This window comes from Eumetopias jubatus, unplaced genomic scaffold, assembly GCF_037043125.1.
Source record: "Eumetopias jubatus isolate StellerSeaLion01/CBP00866 unplaced genomic scaffold, mEumJub1_p1.0 scaffold_5, whole genome shotgun sequence".
Taxonomy (NCBI): Eukaryota; Metazoa; Chordata; class Mammalia; order Carnivora; family Otariidae; genus Eumetopias; species Eumetopias jubatus.
In genome coordinates, this window is record NW_028274811.1 from 61,489,994 (window position 1) to 61,506,935 (window position 16,942).

General features: G+C 43.2%; 1 protein-coding gene and 1 long non-coding RNA gene across 3 annotated transcripts in view; one reads left to right on the top strand and one right to left on the bottom strand.

Moving 5' to 3' along the window:
- Positions 1-1,612: 1,612 nt before the first annotated feature.
- Positions 1,613-15,864, top strand: CKMT2 (creatine kinase, mitochondrial 2). The gene is made up of 9 exons (XM_028114516.2): positions 1,613-1,770; positions 3,346-3,544; positions 4,842-4,937; positions 5,430-5,651; positions 7,261-7,346; positions 8,283-8,406; positions 9,052-9,186; positions 10,369-10,494; positions 15,706-15,864. The coding sequence occupies exons 1-9, from the start codon at positions 1,619-1,621 to the stop codon at positions 15,823-15,825; spliced, it is 1,260 nt and encodes a 419-aa protein (XP_027970317.1). The 5' UTR covers positions 1,613-1,618; the 3' UTR covers positions 15,826-15,864.
- The window catches only part of LOC114217611 (uncharacterized), a 35,999-nt gene continuing 25,836 nt past the window's right edge, over positions 6,780-16,942 (bottom strand). For both annotated transcript variants that reach the window (XR_003611002.2, XR_015768183.1), the window contains one exon: positions 6,780-9,300. This is a non-coding gene — a long non-coding RNA (uncharacterized LOC114217611). The remainder of the gene's footprint in view (positions 9,301-16,942) is intronic.

Below are 16,942 nucleotides of genomic sequence, written 5' to 3' on the forward strand. Positions count from 1 at the left end.
TTAGGAAAGGGCCAATTATCTTGTCTGAGGATTACTAATTTCTGTTGTCTTTAGGACTCAGGGGATTGTTTTTAGACATTAGCCTAGAAGAAAGGCTCTATGATAATCTGATTTCCTGGGCTAGCGTAGAAAAATAACATCTTAAATTTTTTCAAGGACTCTGGTGCTTTTGGTTGAGATATTCAAATTTCTCCCTAGTATTGCCGAAACAGATGTTAAATAGAGACTTTTAGGTGGAGATTCTGGAAGCATACAGTTCATAGACTGATCCCAGTTCCCAAAATACAATCAAGGAAGAAAGTGAACCTCAAAAGGCTGCTCTTAGAATTGTGTGTAAGGCTATGCCAAACTCACCTTATTAAAAGTTTATCTTCCACTGGGTGGCCCAGGTTTTCAGCCACAGCCATACATATCAGTGGGCTCTTTGCAGGGGCTAAGCTTGAAGGATCTTGTAGCAGTCCTTGGAACCTTCTAAATATTAGGGAAAAAATTCCATATTCCTGTATTTGGGCATCACAGAGATGAACATAATGAGAGAGTACTTACAGTGATCTGTTCTATTGTTCTGCACTCAACAACCCACATTAAATAGCTCCCTGCTGGGTGATGCTGTGGATTAACTGGTCCTTCCGATCTCTGGGCAATAGCAGACACAGCAGGGTATCTGTCTGGGCAGGTCTTATCCTGATTTTCATTCTTTGTTGATATTGTATACATCTAAACAAATACTTACATATGTCTTCTACATTTTATCTGCATCTCAGGCTGTCCTTCTAATGTATTTCTTCCTAAAGTATATATTTTAGTGGTTCCTTTGTTAATGATCTCTTTATTTTCATTCTCATTTTTTAAAAGGTAGTTTGAATCTGTTGACTCCCCGTTCCTCCTTGTGTGCTTGCTGATCTTTGAGAGCTTATTGCTTGATCTTCATCTGTAGGAAACCGGAGCCTAAACTGAGTGTACTTTCCTTAGAGAGGATTTGTTTCTGCTTCTGCTGGGAGCCAGGGATTTGGGGTCTGCTGACCTTGGGCCACTTTAACCCCTCTCAAGGGTCCTAGCTCACTAGCGGAGTCACAGACGGAGCCCTCCACCTCACTGCTGGCATCCTGACCTTAGTGCTCAGATGGGCATCCGTCCTCAAGATAACCCAAACCTCCTCGCTTGTTACCCCGAGCTCTGCCACCAGTTCATTTGCGGTGAGTGGAGTGGGAGGGTAGGACTCAGAGACTTCCTCTACTTCTTCCAAGCCCAGGAACCCGTCCTATTCAGGCTCTCCTCACTGTACAGTGGCGGGTTCCAAAGGAGCACCTGGTCTGTCACATAGCCAGCAGTGGAAATCCTCTGCATTTATTTTTCCTGTATTCTCAACTGGAGAAAATGGCAATGGACTTCAGGCAGTTAGACATTCACAGTGTCTACAACTACCCACACTTCCCCAAGTAGTGTGAAGGGTTATGGGTGAGAAAGGAAGAAAGAGGAAAAACTAAACCAAAAGAGAGACAGTGGCTCCTTGCAGTTCTTTCTCTTGCCTGGCGATCGCTGTGCTGGGGCTCAGGGCTACCCCGGGAGCTTGTCTAATCCAGTTTCTCTGCTTTCAGACACTCATCCAAGAGGAAGGATGGCCAGTGCCTTCTCTAAGTTGCTCACTGGCCGCAATGCTTCTCTGTTACTTGCTACCGTGGGCACCAGCGCCCTAACCACTGGGTACCTGCTGAACCAGCAGAACGTGTGTGCCGAGGCCCGGGAGCACCATCGGCAGTTCCCGCCCAGGTAAGAACTCCTGGTGTCAGCCAGAAATATGCTTTCCCCTGCCGGAAACTGTCAGCAAGGGTCCTTCTTGTTGCTTTAGAGAATGACTAAGTCACACTGACCATCACTGTTGACACAAAGCACAGTGACCTGTGGTGAATCCAAGAAAGTGCAGTGTCATCATTCCTGCCCAGAGCTTGGGGTCTAACTGAATAGTAATCATACTCATAATGAACATTGGTTGAGCGCTTTGATGTGTCTTAAGCGCTATATATGGAGTATCTATTTTATTCATCTTAGCATCCCTTTGTGATAAAACAGAGACTTAGAAAAATGAAGCAGTGCCCAAGTTCACACACCTAGTGCAGCCAAATGCAAATCCAAGGACCCTGATTCCAGACTCATGCTTCACTCACTGCCATCCCACTTTCTGGAGAATGATGTTGTAGTACTGATGTTAAGTATCAGCTTTAAAGGCCATTGCAGATGGCAAGTGGGGAAGTGGCATGAAGATGGACATGATTTCTCAGCCCTTGGCTCCTCGCCACGGATGAGACCACGCACACTGCATAGAGTTGGCATGCAGTGCTGACTTCACAAGATTCCGCAGATGCAGGTGTGGAGGAGACAGACCAGGAAGACTTGATGTTCTTCTCAGAGATATTCATTGGCTCTTGTGGGAATCCAGATCTCTGAGGGAATTACCGACATCTACCATGTACCTCAGGAACTCCTGAAGTGAGATTACCTGTGTTTGAGCCCATGGGAGTCCTGAATCCCCTGTTCTTCAGCCAGTACACATCTCGGCGTAGGAGAGCGCCTCACTTTATTTCCTTCTGTGTACTGTTCCAACAGATATGTACTGAATGCCCGTTTCTGTAGCCAGCTGCTGCTCTCAGCAAAGCAGACCCAGTCTGCTCTCATGGAACTTGCACCACAGATAGAGGACAGATAAATAACTGAATTCCTATGTAGCTCCACCTGCAGGTTTCTATTCTCTCCATCACAGACCTAAGGGACCAAAATGTGGTTACTGCATTTTCCCAGAACATCTGGGTTAAAAAAAAAAAAAAAGTCTGCATGGAATTTCCATTTATTATTTAATTTTCACTCTGTCTTCTCTTTCCAATAAGCCATGGTCTGTGGGCTCCTGCAGCCAGCATCATGGAATCCTTAAGCAGGGTCAGGTCTTCTTCTCGGGCTGTTCAGGGGACTGTTTTTTCTTTATTCTAATCTGGCTTACCTTTTTTTTTTTTTTTAAAGATTTTTATTTATTTGACAGAGAGACACACAGCGAGAGAGGGAACACAAGCAGGGGGAGTGGGAGAGGGAGAAGCAGACTTCCCGCGAGCAGGGAGCCCGATGTGGGGCTCCATCCCAGGACCCTGGGATCATGACCTGAGCCCAAGGCAGACGCTTAATGACTGAGCCACCCAGGTATCCCTTAATCTGGCTTAAAGTCGTTACTCCTAGACACGTGTCCCCATGCCCACTGGCCAAAGAGAGCCTGGTGGAAGGATGGCCAGAAACAAAGCCCTTTCGCAGGCCGCTTCCCTCAGGCACTGCTCACTGAAAGCCTCTCCCCTCCGCGTGCAGTGCAGACTACCCTGATCTGCGAAAGCACAACAACTGCATGGCGGAGTGCCTCACCCCGGCCATCTACGCCAAGCTCCGCAACAAGGTGACACCCAATGGCTATACCCTGGACCAGTGTATCCAGACTGGAGTGGACAACCCTGGCCACCCCTTCATAAAGACTGTGGGCATGGTGGCTGGTGATGAGGAGTCCTATGAGGTAAAACTTGGCTGCTAATTCCAGAGTTGGGGGGGCTGGTGCTCTGGGTCCCAGAGTCCTTCTCTTCTCTGTGGGGCCAGCATTTATAAAGGGAAGCCGGCAGCAGAACATCTGGAATGCTTTCTGGAACAAGGAGGTCTACAACTTCCCAGGGATAAGGCTTCCTTTGTTGCGGCTCTAGTATCCCACCTCACGGAGGAATGAGTTACACAACAGGGCTCTCTGAGACTGTCAAGGGGATGAATTGGTACAGAAAAAATCTTGTAATTTATTGGTGATACATATTCACCAAAAAGACATTAGGACATGGTGTGTTTGTGGCTAGACTTTATTGAGGAAGGAGGATGGTGTGTGTCTTTAGCTTGGGAATTGCTGATCACACAACCACTGTAGCTTAGATGACTGAGTTCATCAAGTCTCTCAGAGGAATCCCAGGATCTCCATGTCCTCATCCTTGGGGCAGAAGCATAGGACGGTCTGCTGCTAGGGCAGCTCAGTCACCACGCAGGCCTCGTCACAGAGCTACCTCTACACCACGGCAAATGGCAGGGAGCTGAAGGCAGTTCCCTGGGAGAACAGGCATCAAGAGGAGGGAGGGGGTCCTGCTGGTTAACAAGACTGGTAGTTCATTCACACAGAGCAGTGCGCTGCCCTGGGCCCCCAGAGTCTCAGACCAGAACTGGCTCCCGGGACCCAATGTGCTGCCCCACCCCTGGCCACCCACTTCCCACAGCTCCCAGAGGCAGCAGGCACTCCGTTGTGACTTCTTAACATTATCTTACCTAAAGGATATACCTGAAGTTTTTGCTTTTTAAAAAAATAGATTTTGCACAAGATAGTTTGGGCTGGGGAAGGACCGCAGGCTTTGCCCTGAGCGCTGCTGTGCACTTTTCTTGTAGCGCAGCTGGTTTTCTGTGAATTTACTATATTCACACTCCAGAACCTGATCATCTTTTTGACCACAAAACCGCCTGTGGCCCTTCTGCTCTGGCAGCTGCTTTCTTCTTACAAAGGAAAGGACTGCTGGGGAAAAGCCTCAAATCCTTAAACACAAGGCTTTCTTGCTCAGTGTCATGGCAGTAAGCTTGGCAGAATCACTCACTAGGGAGGTGGCCTGTCATTGCTGTTATTATCTGGTAACCGTCAATCCACCACCCCCATTTCCTGTGTGGTGGCACTGAGAATGACAGGAGGGTGGCAGCTTTGGTGCTTACGGGAGGAAGGGGCAAATGAAAGGAATGAGCTCTTAATAGATGACCCAATTAAAGAGGAAACAAGTGTGTCTTCCCTTCTGCAGGTGTTTGCCGACCTTTTTGATCCTGTCATCAAGCTAAGGCACAATGGCTATGACCCCAAGGTGATGAAGCACTCCACGGATCTGGACGCATCCAAGGTAGGCTGCAGCCCCCTGTGCTTTCCCATGACGCTGGCACTCCAGAGCCTGAAGTGAGGGGCACCTGAGAGGAGGCTGACTCAGCCGGGCTCAGATGCCCTCTGCAAGCTCTGGGATGGCCCTGGCAGAGCACACCCCCTTGCAGGGGCAAGGAGAAGGTCAGAAAGGTCCCCAAGTCTTTCTTTTATCAGGACCAGTAGGGTGGTGTTGGCCAGTGAGAGCTGTAGGCCTTTCCTAAAGCAGTTCCTTTTTTTTATCCCACACCTAGTGGGGTAAAGGATTCCGGATGGCACTGCATAAAGTAGCTCAGCCCCGTATCTATGAGACCCCTAACCTCTAATTCCAACATGTGTCCAGCATGTTGTGCACAGGGTCTGAGGGTCCCCCCCGCCGGGGGTGCTGCAGCTCAGTGGGCTGGAACCCACGGTGGTTGTGGTGGGACTGTAGTCTGCAGCTGGCTGTGCTCACCCCAGGTGCCCTCTGCTCCGGCAGATCACCCAGGGGCAGTTTGACGAGCGCTACGTGCTGTCCTCTCGGGTACGCACAGGCCGCAGCATCCGCGGGCTGAGCCTGCCGCCTGCCTGCACCCGGGCTGAGCGACGGGAGGTGGAGAACGTGGCCATCATGGCCCTGCAGGGCCTCAAAGGGGACCTGGCAGGCCGCTACTACAAGCTGTCCGAGATGACCGAGCAGGAGCAGCAACAGCTCATAGACGTGAGTGGCTCTTGAACCATCTGGCCCTGCCTGGGGTGGGGCTGTGCCTAGAGCCCTGATGGGCACTATGAGGCCTCATGGGGAGCTTGCTGGGACTTCATCCTGTTCAGTATAAGGAAGGAAAATGAGCCCTTAACACTTTAGGTCAAGCCACAGAAATGGTCTGTGGTTAAAATCTGTAGAGGAAACTCCACTATGGAGCTGGGGGGTTGGGGATCCATGGATGGAGGTTAAATGGAAGATCCCTTTGCTTGCTGAGAATGGTCTCCATTGCCATTTCCAAAGAAAGTCCTGGAAGCTAGGAAAATTTGGAAAGGAAGTTACCGAGGTGGAAGGTCTGCCCTGAGTCCCATTGGGGCTGCTCTGGGATTTCTGCTGCCTCCAGGAGTCCTCGACAGCTTCCCTCTAACACCAGGGGAGACAAAAGTCAAGTCCTTCTACTTATTTTCCCTGTAGCATAGCTAAAAAGGGAGAGCAGTTTCAAAAGTAACTTTTACTTTAACTCTGAAGAAAAGCAGAAGCAAAGTATCTGTCGTTTCAGAAGATGCAATGCCACAAAATATGCCCCACTGCCAAACTAGACGAGCTAGCTTTGTAGTCTCTATGGGCCTCAGTCTCCTGGTCTCTGCAGCCGGCAGGCCAACCCTCTGCCTGCTCTGTTAGAGAATAAGCCCTCCTCAGCCTCCAGCAGCCACTGGTGGTTTCCAGCATAAGGCTACAAAGTCCGCTCTGGCTAATGTCTCCCACCCCTTCCACTCAGACCATAGAAGGCCTTCCCTCTCCATATCTTTTCTTACCTCAACGTAATCAAATTTGAATATATGGTAGCCAGATTCATGTTCTTACTGTATACACACAGTAAGAAAAACACCAGTCTCTTGACAGTGATTTTGATATGAAGAGTAGTATACTGTAGTTTGAGGTACAAGCTTGGGAGTCGTACAGGTTTGGGTTTGAATCTAGGCTCTGTCACTTCCGAGCTGTGTGATACTGGGTAGGTTGTTTTCTCACTCTGAATCTGTTTTCCTAACTCATAAAACAAAATGATTATATTTGCCTCATAGTATTGTGAGGATTCAGGAAAATAAAAGCACATAGCATAGAGCCTGGCACATAGCGAGCACTGAATTAATGGTAGATATTTTTATTTGTAAACAATTATTTTACATCTCCAATACTTTTTATTGAAAGGAATAACAATAAAAGACCCGATAATGCCGGCCACATAGAGAATAGTGGCTGTGTATATGACTTTCCCAGAGCGTGTCCCTCACTCGCTGCCCGCTCTGTCACTGGTGCGGGTGGGTAGACATAATCCATAGTGATTAAGTATCTCCATCTGGGCTAGGCCAGTGGTTTTCAGCCTTAGCTGTACACTAGAATCACCTGAAGAGCTTTAAAAAAATCCCACTGTCCAGGCCACACCCCATAACAATTAGGACAGAATCTCAGCGGGGGCAGGAACTGGGCATTTGTATTTTTTAAAAAGCCCCCATGTTGTTCCAGTGGGCAGCCAAGGCTGAGAACCACTGCCTGACAGACCTGGCATGTGTAGGCATGTCTGATCTCATCATTTTCTCCTTTCTGCTTTGTCCCTTTTGGCCTGCAGGATCACTTTCTATTTGATAAGCCAGTATCCCCTTTACTAACATGTGCTGGGATGGCCCGTGACTGGCCAGATGCCAGGGGAATCTGGTATGGACATAGCGTTTTCACATTTGCAGTGTGTGCAGAGGATCTCCTTCAGATCACTTGCTTGTCCTAACCTGAAGTTGCTGTGACCTGCAGTTGACAGCATGCCCGGCTTGAGTTAAATGGAGGGGAGAGAGATTGTAGAAATTGTGTGTGTGTGTGTGTGTGTGTGTGTCATTACAAAGTATTGTGATGTTTCTTAAGATGTGTAAGAATGTTCGCTAGTTTGCATGAATTATGCATGAGAAAAAAAGACTTTTTAAGAAAAATTAGCTTCATATTATTTGACCTCATGGAGAATCTGTTTCATGACATTAAAACAAAAGAGCAGAAAATGAAAAATATTGAGGATTTAAACAAAACCCTACAAGGAAGAACGGATATCGAGTATACACGTATTTTATCTTGGCCAAAGTCCTCAGTCCACTTTGATTCCTGTACTTTGGTAGGTTATTTTGACACTCCCCAAAGGAGCTGTGCTAAGTGTGTTCATGAGCAGTTGCTCTGTGTGTGTGGACAGGCAGGATCTATGCAGCAAACATGTGTGAAATCTTCTGCACCCCAGATATCTGGGGCTGCAGGTAAAAAAACTTCCTTGAAGTGCCACAAGATTTTGGTTGAGCTTATTGTAGAACACTCTTGTTAGTGTAGAAGCCAAATGTTACCCATAGTTGAATTATTGCCCTCCTTGTCCAAGGACTGGGGAAGATGATATTCTTGTTGGGCAAAACATGACATCTTTAAGGGCTGGAGTTGGTCTTATTCTTCATTCTGTCAGGCTAACATTATTTTGTAGTACTTGTTCAGTCACAATGAAAAACTTAGGGCCTTCTAAGAAATGAGGAAGGTGAAATGAAACAAGCTACAGCGGTAAAGGGAATTTTCATGTGTTGAAACAACTGTATTTAACACGAAACACCATATTTCTCCTTTCATTAGGCATAATCATGACAAGACATTTCTCATCTGGATTAATGAGGAAGACCACACCAGGGTAATCTCTATGGAAAAAGGAGGCAATATGAAAAGAGTATTTGAGCGATTCTGTCGTGGACTAAAAGAAGTAAGATGTTACCAGAGATTTCTGAATATTCATTAAAATAAAAACACTTCTTCATTCTTAACAGAAGACACTATGGTGACTTCCAAGATGAGGCTAATTTTTTCTAGGGATCATGGCACTCTTTGAGGGTGGGACTACCAGGGCAGTGCTTCAAAAAATAGGTGACTTTTTTTTTTTTTTTTTTGAATTACTTATAAGTTCCTATGCTTCCCTTCCCAGTCCAGAATGCTTTAGGGAAGTCTGTGGATCATTAATTACATTCCAATTTCTTTAACAGTGCTCTTGGCGATTATAAGCATAGAGACAGTATAGGATGTGACTGTTCATAAAGTAACCTGACCACAGCCTTATCTGCTGAGAACTCCTATTATTCTCCTATTATTCTCCCACGAAAAATAATTAACAGCAACTGACATTCACTCAATGTTTAGTATCTGCTAGGTACTGCATTCAGTGCTTTACATGCTTCATCTAATTTAATTGGATCATTTTAATATTTGGATAGTATCATTTTCCATTAAGGAAGCAATACAAATTTACCTGAATTTAATTCATGGCAAACATACAGTACACATGTTTCTCCCTGATGTTGCGGATGTACCGAGTGAATGGATATCTAAGAACTCCATTTGTTCACTGTTGTAGGTGGAACGCTTAATCCAAGCGCGAGGCTGGGAGTTCATGTGGAATGAGCGACTAGGATACATTCTGACCTGCCCTTCGAACCTTGGCACAGGCTTACGGGCTGGTGTCCACGTTAGGATCCCAAAGCTCAGCAAGGTAATGTTACGAAGCCAACAGCCCTGTTGGGTTCCACCAGGAAAAGTTCAGCTGTGACTTCTTTGTGGAGGGAGAAATTGCCACCATTCCATAACCCTTCCTTACTTTCTGCACCTGTAATAGGAAATAACAAAAAAGGGTTAAGTTTGCCTCAAAAGACACTTGTATTAGTTAGGATAAAAGGTTAAGGGCTGTAAGAAAGAGGTCTGGCTTCAAGAACAAGAAGTTTAAATTCTCCTTCTCCCTACAAGTCAGGAGGGTCAGGTGGGCTGCTCTGCCCTCCTCCATGGAGTTCCTTCCATCTCTTTCTCTCTCAATGTAGAGGGTTCTCCCACTTGAGCCTGCATCAAAATTACCTGGCGGCTTGTCAAAAGAGACTGCTTGGCCCACCTGTAGAATTTGCATTTTTAACAAATTTCCAGGTGACTTGGGGCTGCTGGTCAGGGAACTGCATGGGGAGGACCACTGTCTTAGGACATTGTCCCCTCTCCATGGTCATGCTCAGGCCCCATGTTGCAGCTTGTGGGAAGGGGAGAGAGGATGCAGGTGTGACCATGTGAAGATTTAAAGTCTAGGCCTGGAAGTGTACACATCACTTATGTTCATTCCATTTGCAAGAACTTAGCCAGTGGTCACATTCTCGGCTCTATCTGTGGATGAGGAGTAAAAAGAATTCTGGTAGGCTTCCAGTACTTTCTGCCACAGCACAAGCAAATCAAATACTTGAAAACCATTTTAGAAAATGTGCTTCCTACCAAAAACAGAATGAAAATCATTCCAATGTTAAAATTTGATGTGATTTAACTTCATGATTTTAATTCTATCAGTGGAACTATTATACAGATGAATAATCAACTCACCAAAGCTGGCATCCAAATGCCTAAAACGATATAGAAGTTAGTAACAGCTCTGCTACCTTTTAGCTGTGTGACCCTCACCAGTTATATTCCTCTGAGCCTCAGTTTCCTCATCTGTGAAATGAGAATGAAAGCAGTACCTACTTCATGAGGTTGCTGTAAGGTTTAAAAGTTCTAGCATAGTGCCCTGGTACACAGTAAGTATATGCTTAATAAATATTAACGGTTACTATCTCTCATTATACATCTTATTAAGTCCATGTGCCAATAATTATGGAGAATCAGTTTTGCTTCTTATGACACTAAGTACTGTCCCTTGTCCCAGGATCCACGCTTCTCTAAGATCCTGGAAAACCTGAGACTCCAGAAGCGTGGCACGGGTGGTGTGGACACGGCAGCAGTGGCTGATGTGTACGATATTTCCAACACAGACCGAATTGGGCGATCAGAGGTAACATCTCTCTCACTTTCCAAACATGAGCTAACCCTAGTAGCCTAAGAGAAAAAGGGAATGGAGAAGCAGCTTCAACAGCCTTGCCTTATTCACAAAAGTCGAGACTTCCTCTTTCCCCACTGAGTCCTGAGTCCGGTTAGTGTTTCATTCTGTAGTACTAACCCTCCATGGGAAATAACCACATGAAAGGAAGCACAAGGTAAGCTGAGAACATATAGGCAAGTAAAGGAGTTCATGGTGGGACTGTTGTCAGCACCTCGCCCGAGAGGTATTCCAGCAATCTTTGAGCAACAGGAGCTCTCTTATGCCAAAGGACAGCAGAATTTTATCACCATGATGTCAGAGAACGTGTGTGCTCTCTGAGGGTGGTAAAAGAGTAGAATTTGCTCTTTATTCTGAATTTCCTTTGGTGAAAGCCATGCTTCACTTTTAGCATTTTTAGATACTTGATAGTTTATAAAGTTTTATGTTTTCAAGCTAAAGATGGCATATAATGTATGCGCTAGGTATCTAAAAGATTGTGCTCACGAAATAATCTTTAGGATTCTGTGAACACATAGGAGGAACAGCATTCATAAACTATAGGTAGGCCTGGAGTGATGCATGAGACGGAGCATAAAGAGCCCACTTAAAGAACATGCAGCTGAATCCTAAGCCAGTACTGATCCCAGTAAGTCATACCAATTTATCTGGATATGGTCCCGTTGAATGTATTATGCCCATTATTAATTGAAAAGCCTTTTTCTCTTATAACATGCAAATCTTAGTAACTCAGTGGCTGGTTATTAAATCTTTGCATTATTGATGCTCTTTCTTCTTCCTTGCTAGCTCTCAAATATTTCACTGCCTATTGGTGTATCCCTACCAGTAAACTGAGAAAAGGGAAGGAGGAAACACTCAAATCAGCTTGTGTGCTTCCACCTCTGGTAAAGTACTCGAGGAAGAAGTAGCCCTAAATACAATTTCTGAAATATACTGAGTAATATGTGGTGTAGTGCATAAACAAGATCTGGAGCATAAGTCTGTCTGCTTCTAATGTTAACTAGATTTTTATTACTGGAAAGCAAGGCAGTTAAAAAAAATTTTTTTTAAAGCCTAACTGTAAGTTAATAGGTGACCGTTATAAAAGCTAGAAAAATGCCAAAAGGTATTAAAAAATAACACTACTTATTTAACTTAACCCTAAGAAAACCATTGTATTGCCTTCCATTTTTTAAATGATTGTTTTATTTATATAAAACTTACATTTTGTATAGTTTTATTCACATGAATAAATTTATTCATGAGTTCACAGCTCTTATTCAGGAAAACAGTGATTCTCTTTAATGTATTAGGTCAATCATATGCTTTGCTCTGGGTGAGGCTGAATTGACAACTCCATGTGCTGTGCTATCCTCACCACAAATGTAGATACCATCTGTCACCATAAAGTGCTATTACGATAACACTGACCATATTCCCTTTCATCCTTGTCACTTACTCATTCCATAACTGGAAGCCTATACCTCCCATTCCCCTTCACCCATTTTTGCATCTGGCATCCACTAGTTTGTTCTCTGTATTTATGGTCTGGTTTCTGTTTTTTGGTTTTTAGACTACACATATAAATGAAATCATATGATATTTGTCTTTCAGACTTATTTCACTTATAATGCCTTCTAGGCCTATCTATATTGTCATAAATGGCAACATTTCAATCCTTTTTATGGCTGAGTGATATTCTACTGTATATATGTGTGTATGTATATATACATATGTCACATCTTCATCTGTTCATCTATTGATGGACACTTCATCTTGGCTATTTTAAATAATGCTGCAAAAAACGTAGGGGTGGATATAACTCTTCAAATTAGTGTTTTTTGTTTTCTTTGGGTAAATACCAGTAATGAAATTACTGGATCGTATGATAGGTCTGTTTTTAATTTTATGAGGAACTTCCATACTATTTTCCACAGTGGCCGCACCAGTTTACATTGCCACCAGCATCACATGAGGGCTCCTCTTCCACTGAATCCTCACCAACATCTGTCACATCTTGTCCTTGTGATACTGGCCATTCTGACAGGTGCACGGTGCTATCTTGTGGTTTTGGTTTGTATTTCCCTGCTGATAGTGATGTGGAGCATCTTCTTATATGTCTGGTGGCCATCTGTATGTCTTATTGAAGAAAATGTCTATTCAGGAGCTTTGCCCATGTTATAATCAGATGATGTGTTGTTTCGTTATTTTGGAATAGTCCCAATGGTGTGTTACTGCTTTTGTTTTACAGAGGAAAGCTATCCATAAGTATGTTGCTGAGGCCAGTGTCCAAGGGTTTATTGCCTAGGTTTTCTCTGAGGAGTTTTTTTGGTTCCATGCCTCACGTGTAGCTCTTTAATCCATCTTGAGTTCATTTTTGTGTGTGGTATAAGAAAGTGGTCCAGTTTCCCCAGCACCATTTATTGAAAAGACGCTCTTTCCCCCATTGTATACCCTTGCCTCCTTTGCTATAGATTGACCAGAGGATCAAGGGTTCATTTCTGAGCTCTCTGTCCTGTTCCATGGATCTCTGGGTCTCTCTTTGTGCTGGTACCATACTGTTTTGATTACTATAGCCTTGCAGTACATCTTGAAATCTGGGCTTGTGATACCTCCAGCTTTGTTCTTCTCTCTCAAGGTTGCCTTGGCTGTTCGAGGTCTTTTTTGGTTTCATGGAAATTCCAAAATTCTAGGTTGGTGGAAAATGCTAGTGCTGTTTTGATAGGGATTGCACTGAATCTGTAGATTGCTTTGAGCAGTATGGACATTCCAACGATCTTCATTCTTCCAGTCCATGGGCGTGGTATATTTTTCCATTTGTTTGTGTTATCTTCAAATTTTTCATCAGTGACTTCTAGTTCTCAGAGGATAGGTCTTTCACCTCCTTGGTTAAATTTATTCCTAGGTGTTGTTTTCTTCTTGGTGTACTTGTAAGTGGAATAGGTTTAATCTCTCTCTCTCTCTCTGCTTCCTCCTTACTATATAAAAATGCAACAGATTTCTGTATGTTGATATTGTATCCTGCAACTTCACTGAGTTCATGTATTCTGATACTTTCTTCCTGTTTTTGTGGGGTTTTTTTGATGGGAACTTTTGGGTTTTGTATGTATAGTATCATGTCATCTGCAATAGTGACAGTTTTACTTCTTCCTAACCAATTTGGATTTTTCTTTCCTTGTCTGATTGCTATGGCTAGGACGTCCGGTACTATGTTGAATAAGTGTGTTTAGTTCAGTTCTTTTTCTGAGGTTTTATCCTACTCTTTTGTTTGGAGCATATTCCTCTGTCTCCTAATTTTGTTGACTTTGTCTTTTTCTATGAATTGGGCAGAACAGCTACTTCTCCTAAACTTGAAAGAATGGTCTTAGGTATGGTTGTCCCATGTGTAGACTTTGTGTACCTGGTGACGGGATGGCTGCACCTATGGCTGATGGCGGGGACAGTCCCTGGGCCCTTGGTGCTGGGACTGCCCTGGGGCTCTCCAAGCAGAAGGCATGCCTTCCATTTTTACAATTATTCAAATATCTTTTTTAAAAAAATTATTTGACAGAGAGAGAGACAGCGAGAGAGGGAACACAAGCAGGGGGAGCCGGAGAGGGAGAAGGAGGCTTCCTGATGAGCAGGGAGCCTGATGTGGGGCTCCCCACATCATCTGATGTGGAGGATCCCAGGGTCCTGGGATCATGACCTGAGCCAAAGGCAGACGCTTAACGACTGAGCCACCCAGGCACCCAAATACCTCTTTTTTAAAAACAAAATATAATCATATATTTTTCCAACATATTCTATGATGAGCTTATTCTTACAATACTAAGTATTCTTCAAAAACATAATTTTTAATGACAGCATAGTAAAGATACTCCATTATCTATTTTAATATCTGAATTGTTGATGTTTTACTTGACCATACCCATACATAATTCTGTAACCATCTCTACACATAACTCTGATCACAACTCTGATTATTTAGTTAGGATATATTTTTAGGAAGAGAATTCCTAGGTTAAAGATGAGGGGACCTCACTTATGACCAAGTTACTTACCAGAAGATTTATATCAAGATAGAGTCCCTTTGGCAGTGAATGAGAGAACCATGTCACCACACCATTATAAACACAAGGGTAGGTTCAAATTGGATAAGTAAAAACTAGGTGTCTGATTAGTGATGACTAGCTTTCTGACCTAACCCTCTCTTGGGGTCTGTTTCCTTATGCATGAAAAGTGGGGAGGGGACTAGACTCAATCATGCCTAAGGTATGTTCAGCTGTAACACGTAATCCCCTCCATCCTTGAGTTATCAAGCATTTTAATGCTATCTGGAATTAAGAAATTGCTTACTATCTTAGTTTGCATCTCTTTAGGAGCAGTGCAATTGATTAGGAAGAGGAACCCAAGAAAAAAATTCATAGGTAGATGTGCTCTAATTTAATAAAAAACCGTATTTGTAAATCAAAGTTCTAATTTTTTTTTTAAAAAGCAGGAATTTTTAAAGGTTAATCCTAATATAATTCAGTTTCCTTTAAGTAGCAAACTTGCCTGGTACAGTGAAAACCTGATTTAATTGCCCCCAAACATTTGCTTTTAAATAATTTTTCAGAAAGCTAGCCACTGTGTAAATGATAGTTCAGATACTATCTAAGCTATAGTGCTCAGATAGCTTAGTGGCAGGTCTTAAGAGAGATCCAGGTCAAAGAACAAAACAAAGGTGTCACTGGTAGCTTTTTTTTTTTAAGATTTATTAGAGCGTGCAAACAGAGGGAGGGGCAGAGGGAGCGAGACAAGCAGACTCTCCGCCGAGCAGGGAGCCCAATGCAGAACTAGATTCCAGGACCCTGAGATCATGACCTGAGCCAAAGGCAGACGCTCAACCAACTGAGCCACCCAGGCACCCCTGTAATTTTACTTTTAGATAAACTTGTAGCAGAGACTGGTTGGGGTGCGGGGAGTGTTTGACATGTACACTAATGGTTTTCATATATTTAAAAAGTTCTCAAAAAAGTAACTCAATCTAAAAATAAGGACTGAGAGCAACCCTCCCCTCCACAATACTTTAGGGAAATACTAAGAAAGAAGAAATTGTTATAAAGTCCACCTAACATGGCAATTTCTTACTTCTCCCAGTATTCTTATTAATGCCTTGCATGTGTCTTCTATGCAAATTATTTTTCTTTTTTTTTAATATCAAAGGTTGAGCTTGTTCAGATAGTCATCGATGGAGTCAACTACCTCGTGGATTGTGAAAAGAAGCTGGAGAAAGGCCAAGATATTAAGGTCCCACCACCTCTGCCTCAGTTTAGCAGGAAGTAAACTTTTTCTTTTCCAAACTATAAATAATCTGTCTGCTGGTATGACAGACATGAAATTTTTACTCTGAGAGTTTTTATAGACTTGGAAAAATGTAAAATTGTCCTATCTTTAAAATAAAACTCTCCTTAATATCCTTAGTTTCCCTGATTTTTTAAAAATCCTACTCCGAAGGCAAATACATCAAATTACAAGTAGCAGCAGGCAAAAATACAGTAAGGCAATGATAAAACATATTTCTAAGACCACTTACACACAAATCTAAAAACCCTCCAATCATCTAGATGCTATAATATCAACACTGTAACAAAACTTTATGGACAACACTGGTGTATTAGTCCCTCATTTTCCAATCATGTTTCTAGCAACTAGAACAAGAGGAGATTGATTTCTCTTGAGGGTGTGGAAATAAATACAACTATACAAATGACAAACAGAGGCTACTCAGGGATAGATACAGAAAGGGTGTCAGCCACCATCACTTAAATTTGTCAGAAATTCAAATACAAGCACACAATAGCACTCTGGTGACAAATGGGAGTTTCAGGTATAACCTGATTGGGGTTGTAGGCATGGAGAAACTGAAGGCCGAATAACTCAAAACGGGATGTCCAATGGAAATGGTTTGAGAGAAGTATTATGGTTTTCTTTGGTTGGTCCTGAGTTGGAAGAAGGGTAAAAAAAATTAAGGAAGATGGCTGTCATTGACAACGTCAGATCTCTCGGCTGCTAAGTTAGATTGTGGCTTGGCTTCCTAAACTGGTTGCTGCGAAGATAATGAGTTAAATAGGGTCAAGATTATTAGTTAGATATGGTCTGAAATTGTATGTATATTTACTCTCTCAGAAATCCACAATTTGAGGTCTAATACTGAATATGTGTTTAGTATAGTTTGAAAGCTGAATTATTCCCTCAGCATGCATATCATTGTATAAAATTTTATTATGCTTTTACAGCCATCATGTGATATAACATGAAGGGGCATGACAGAAGAGTTAGGGAGAACTCTGTAGCAAGTTACGAAATTATACAACATAAAAAAATTGTTAGCTTCAATGACAGGAATGAGATCAAGTTATGCATTCTGTAGGTGAGCACTGTCAGTGCTAGGGTAAAAATG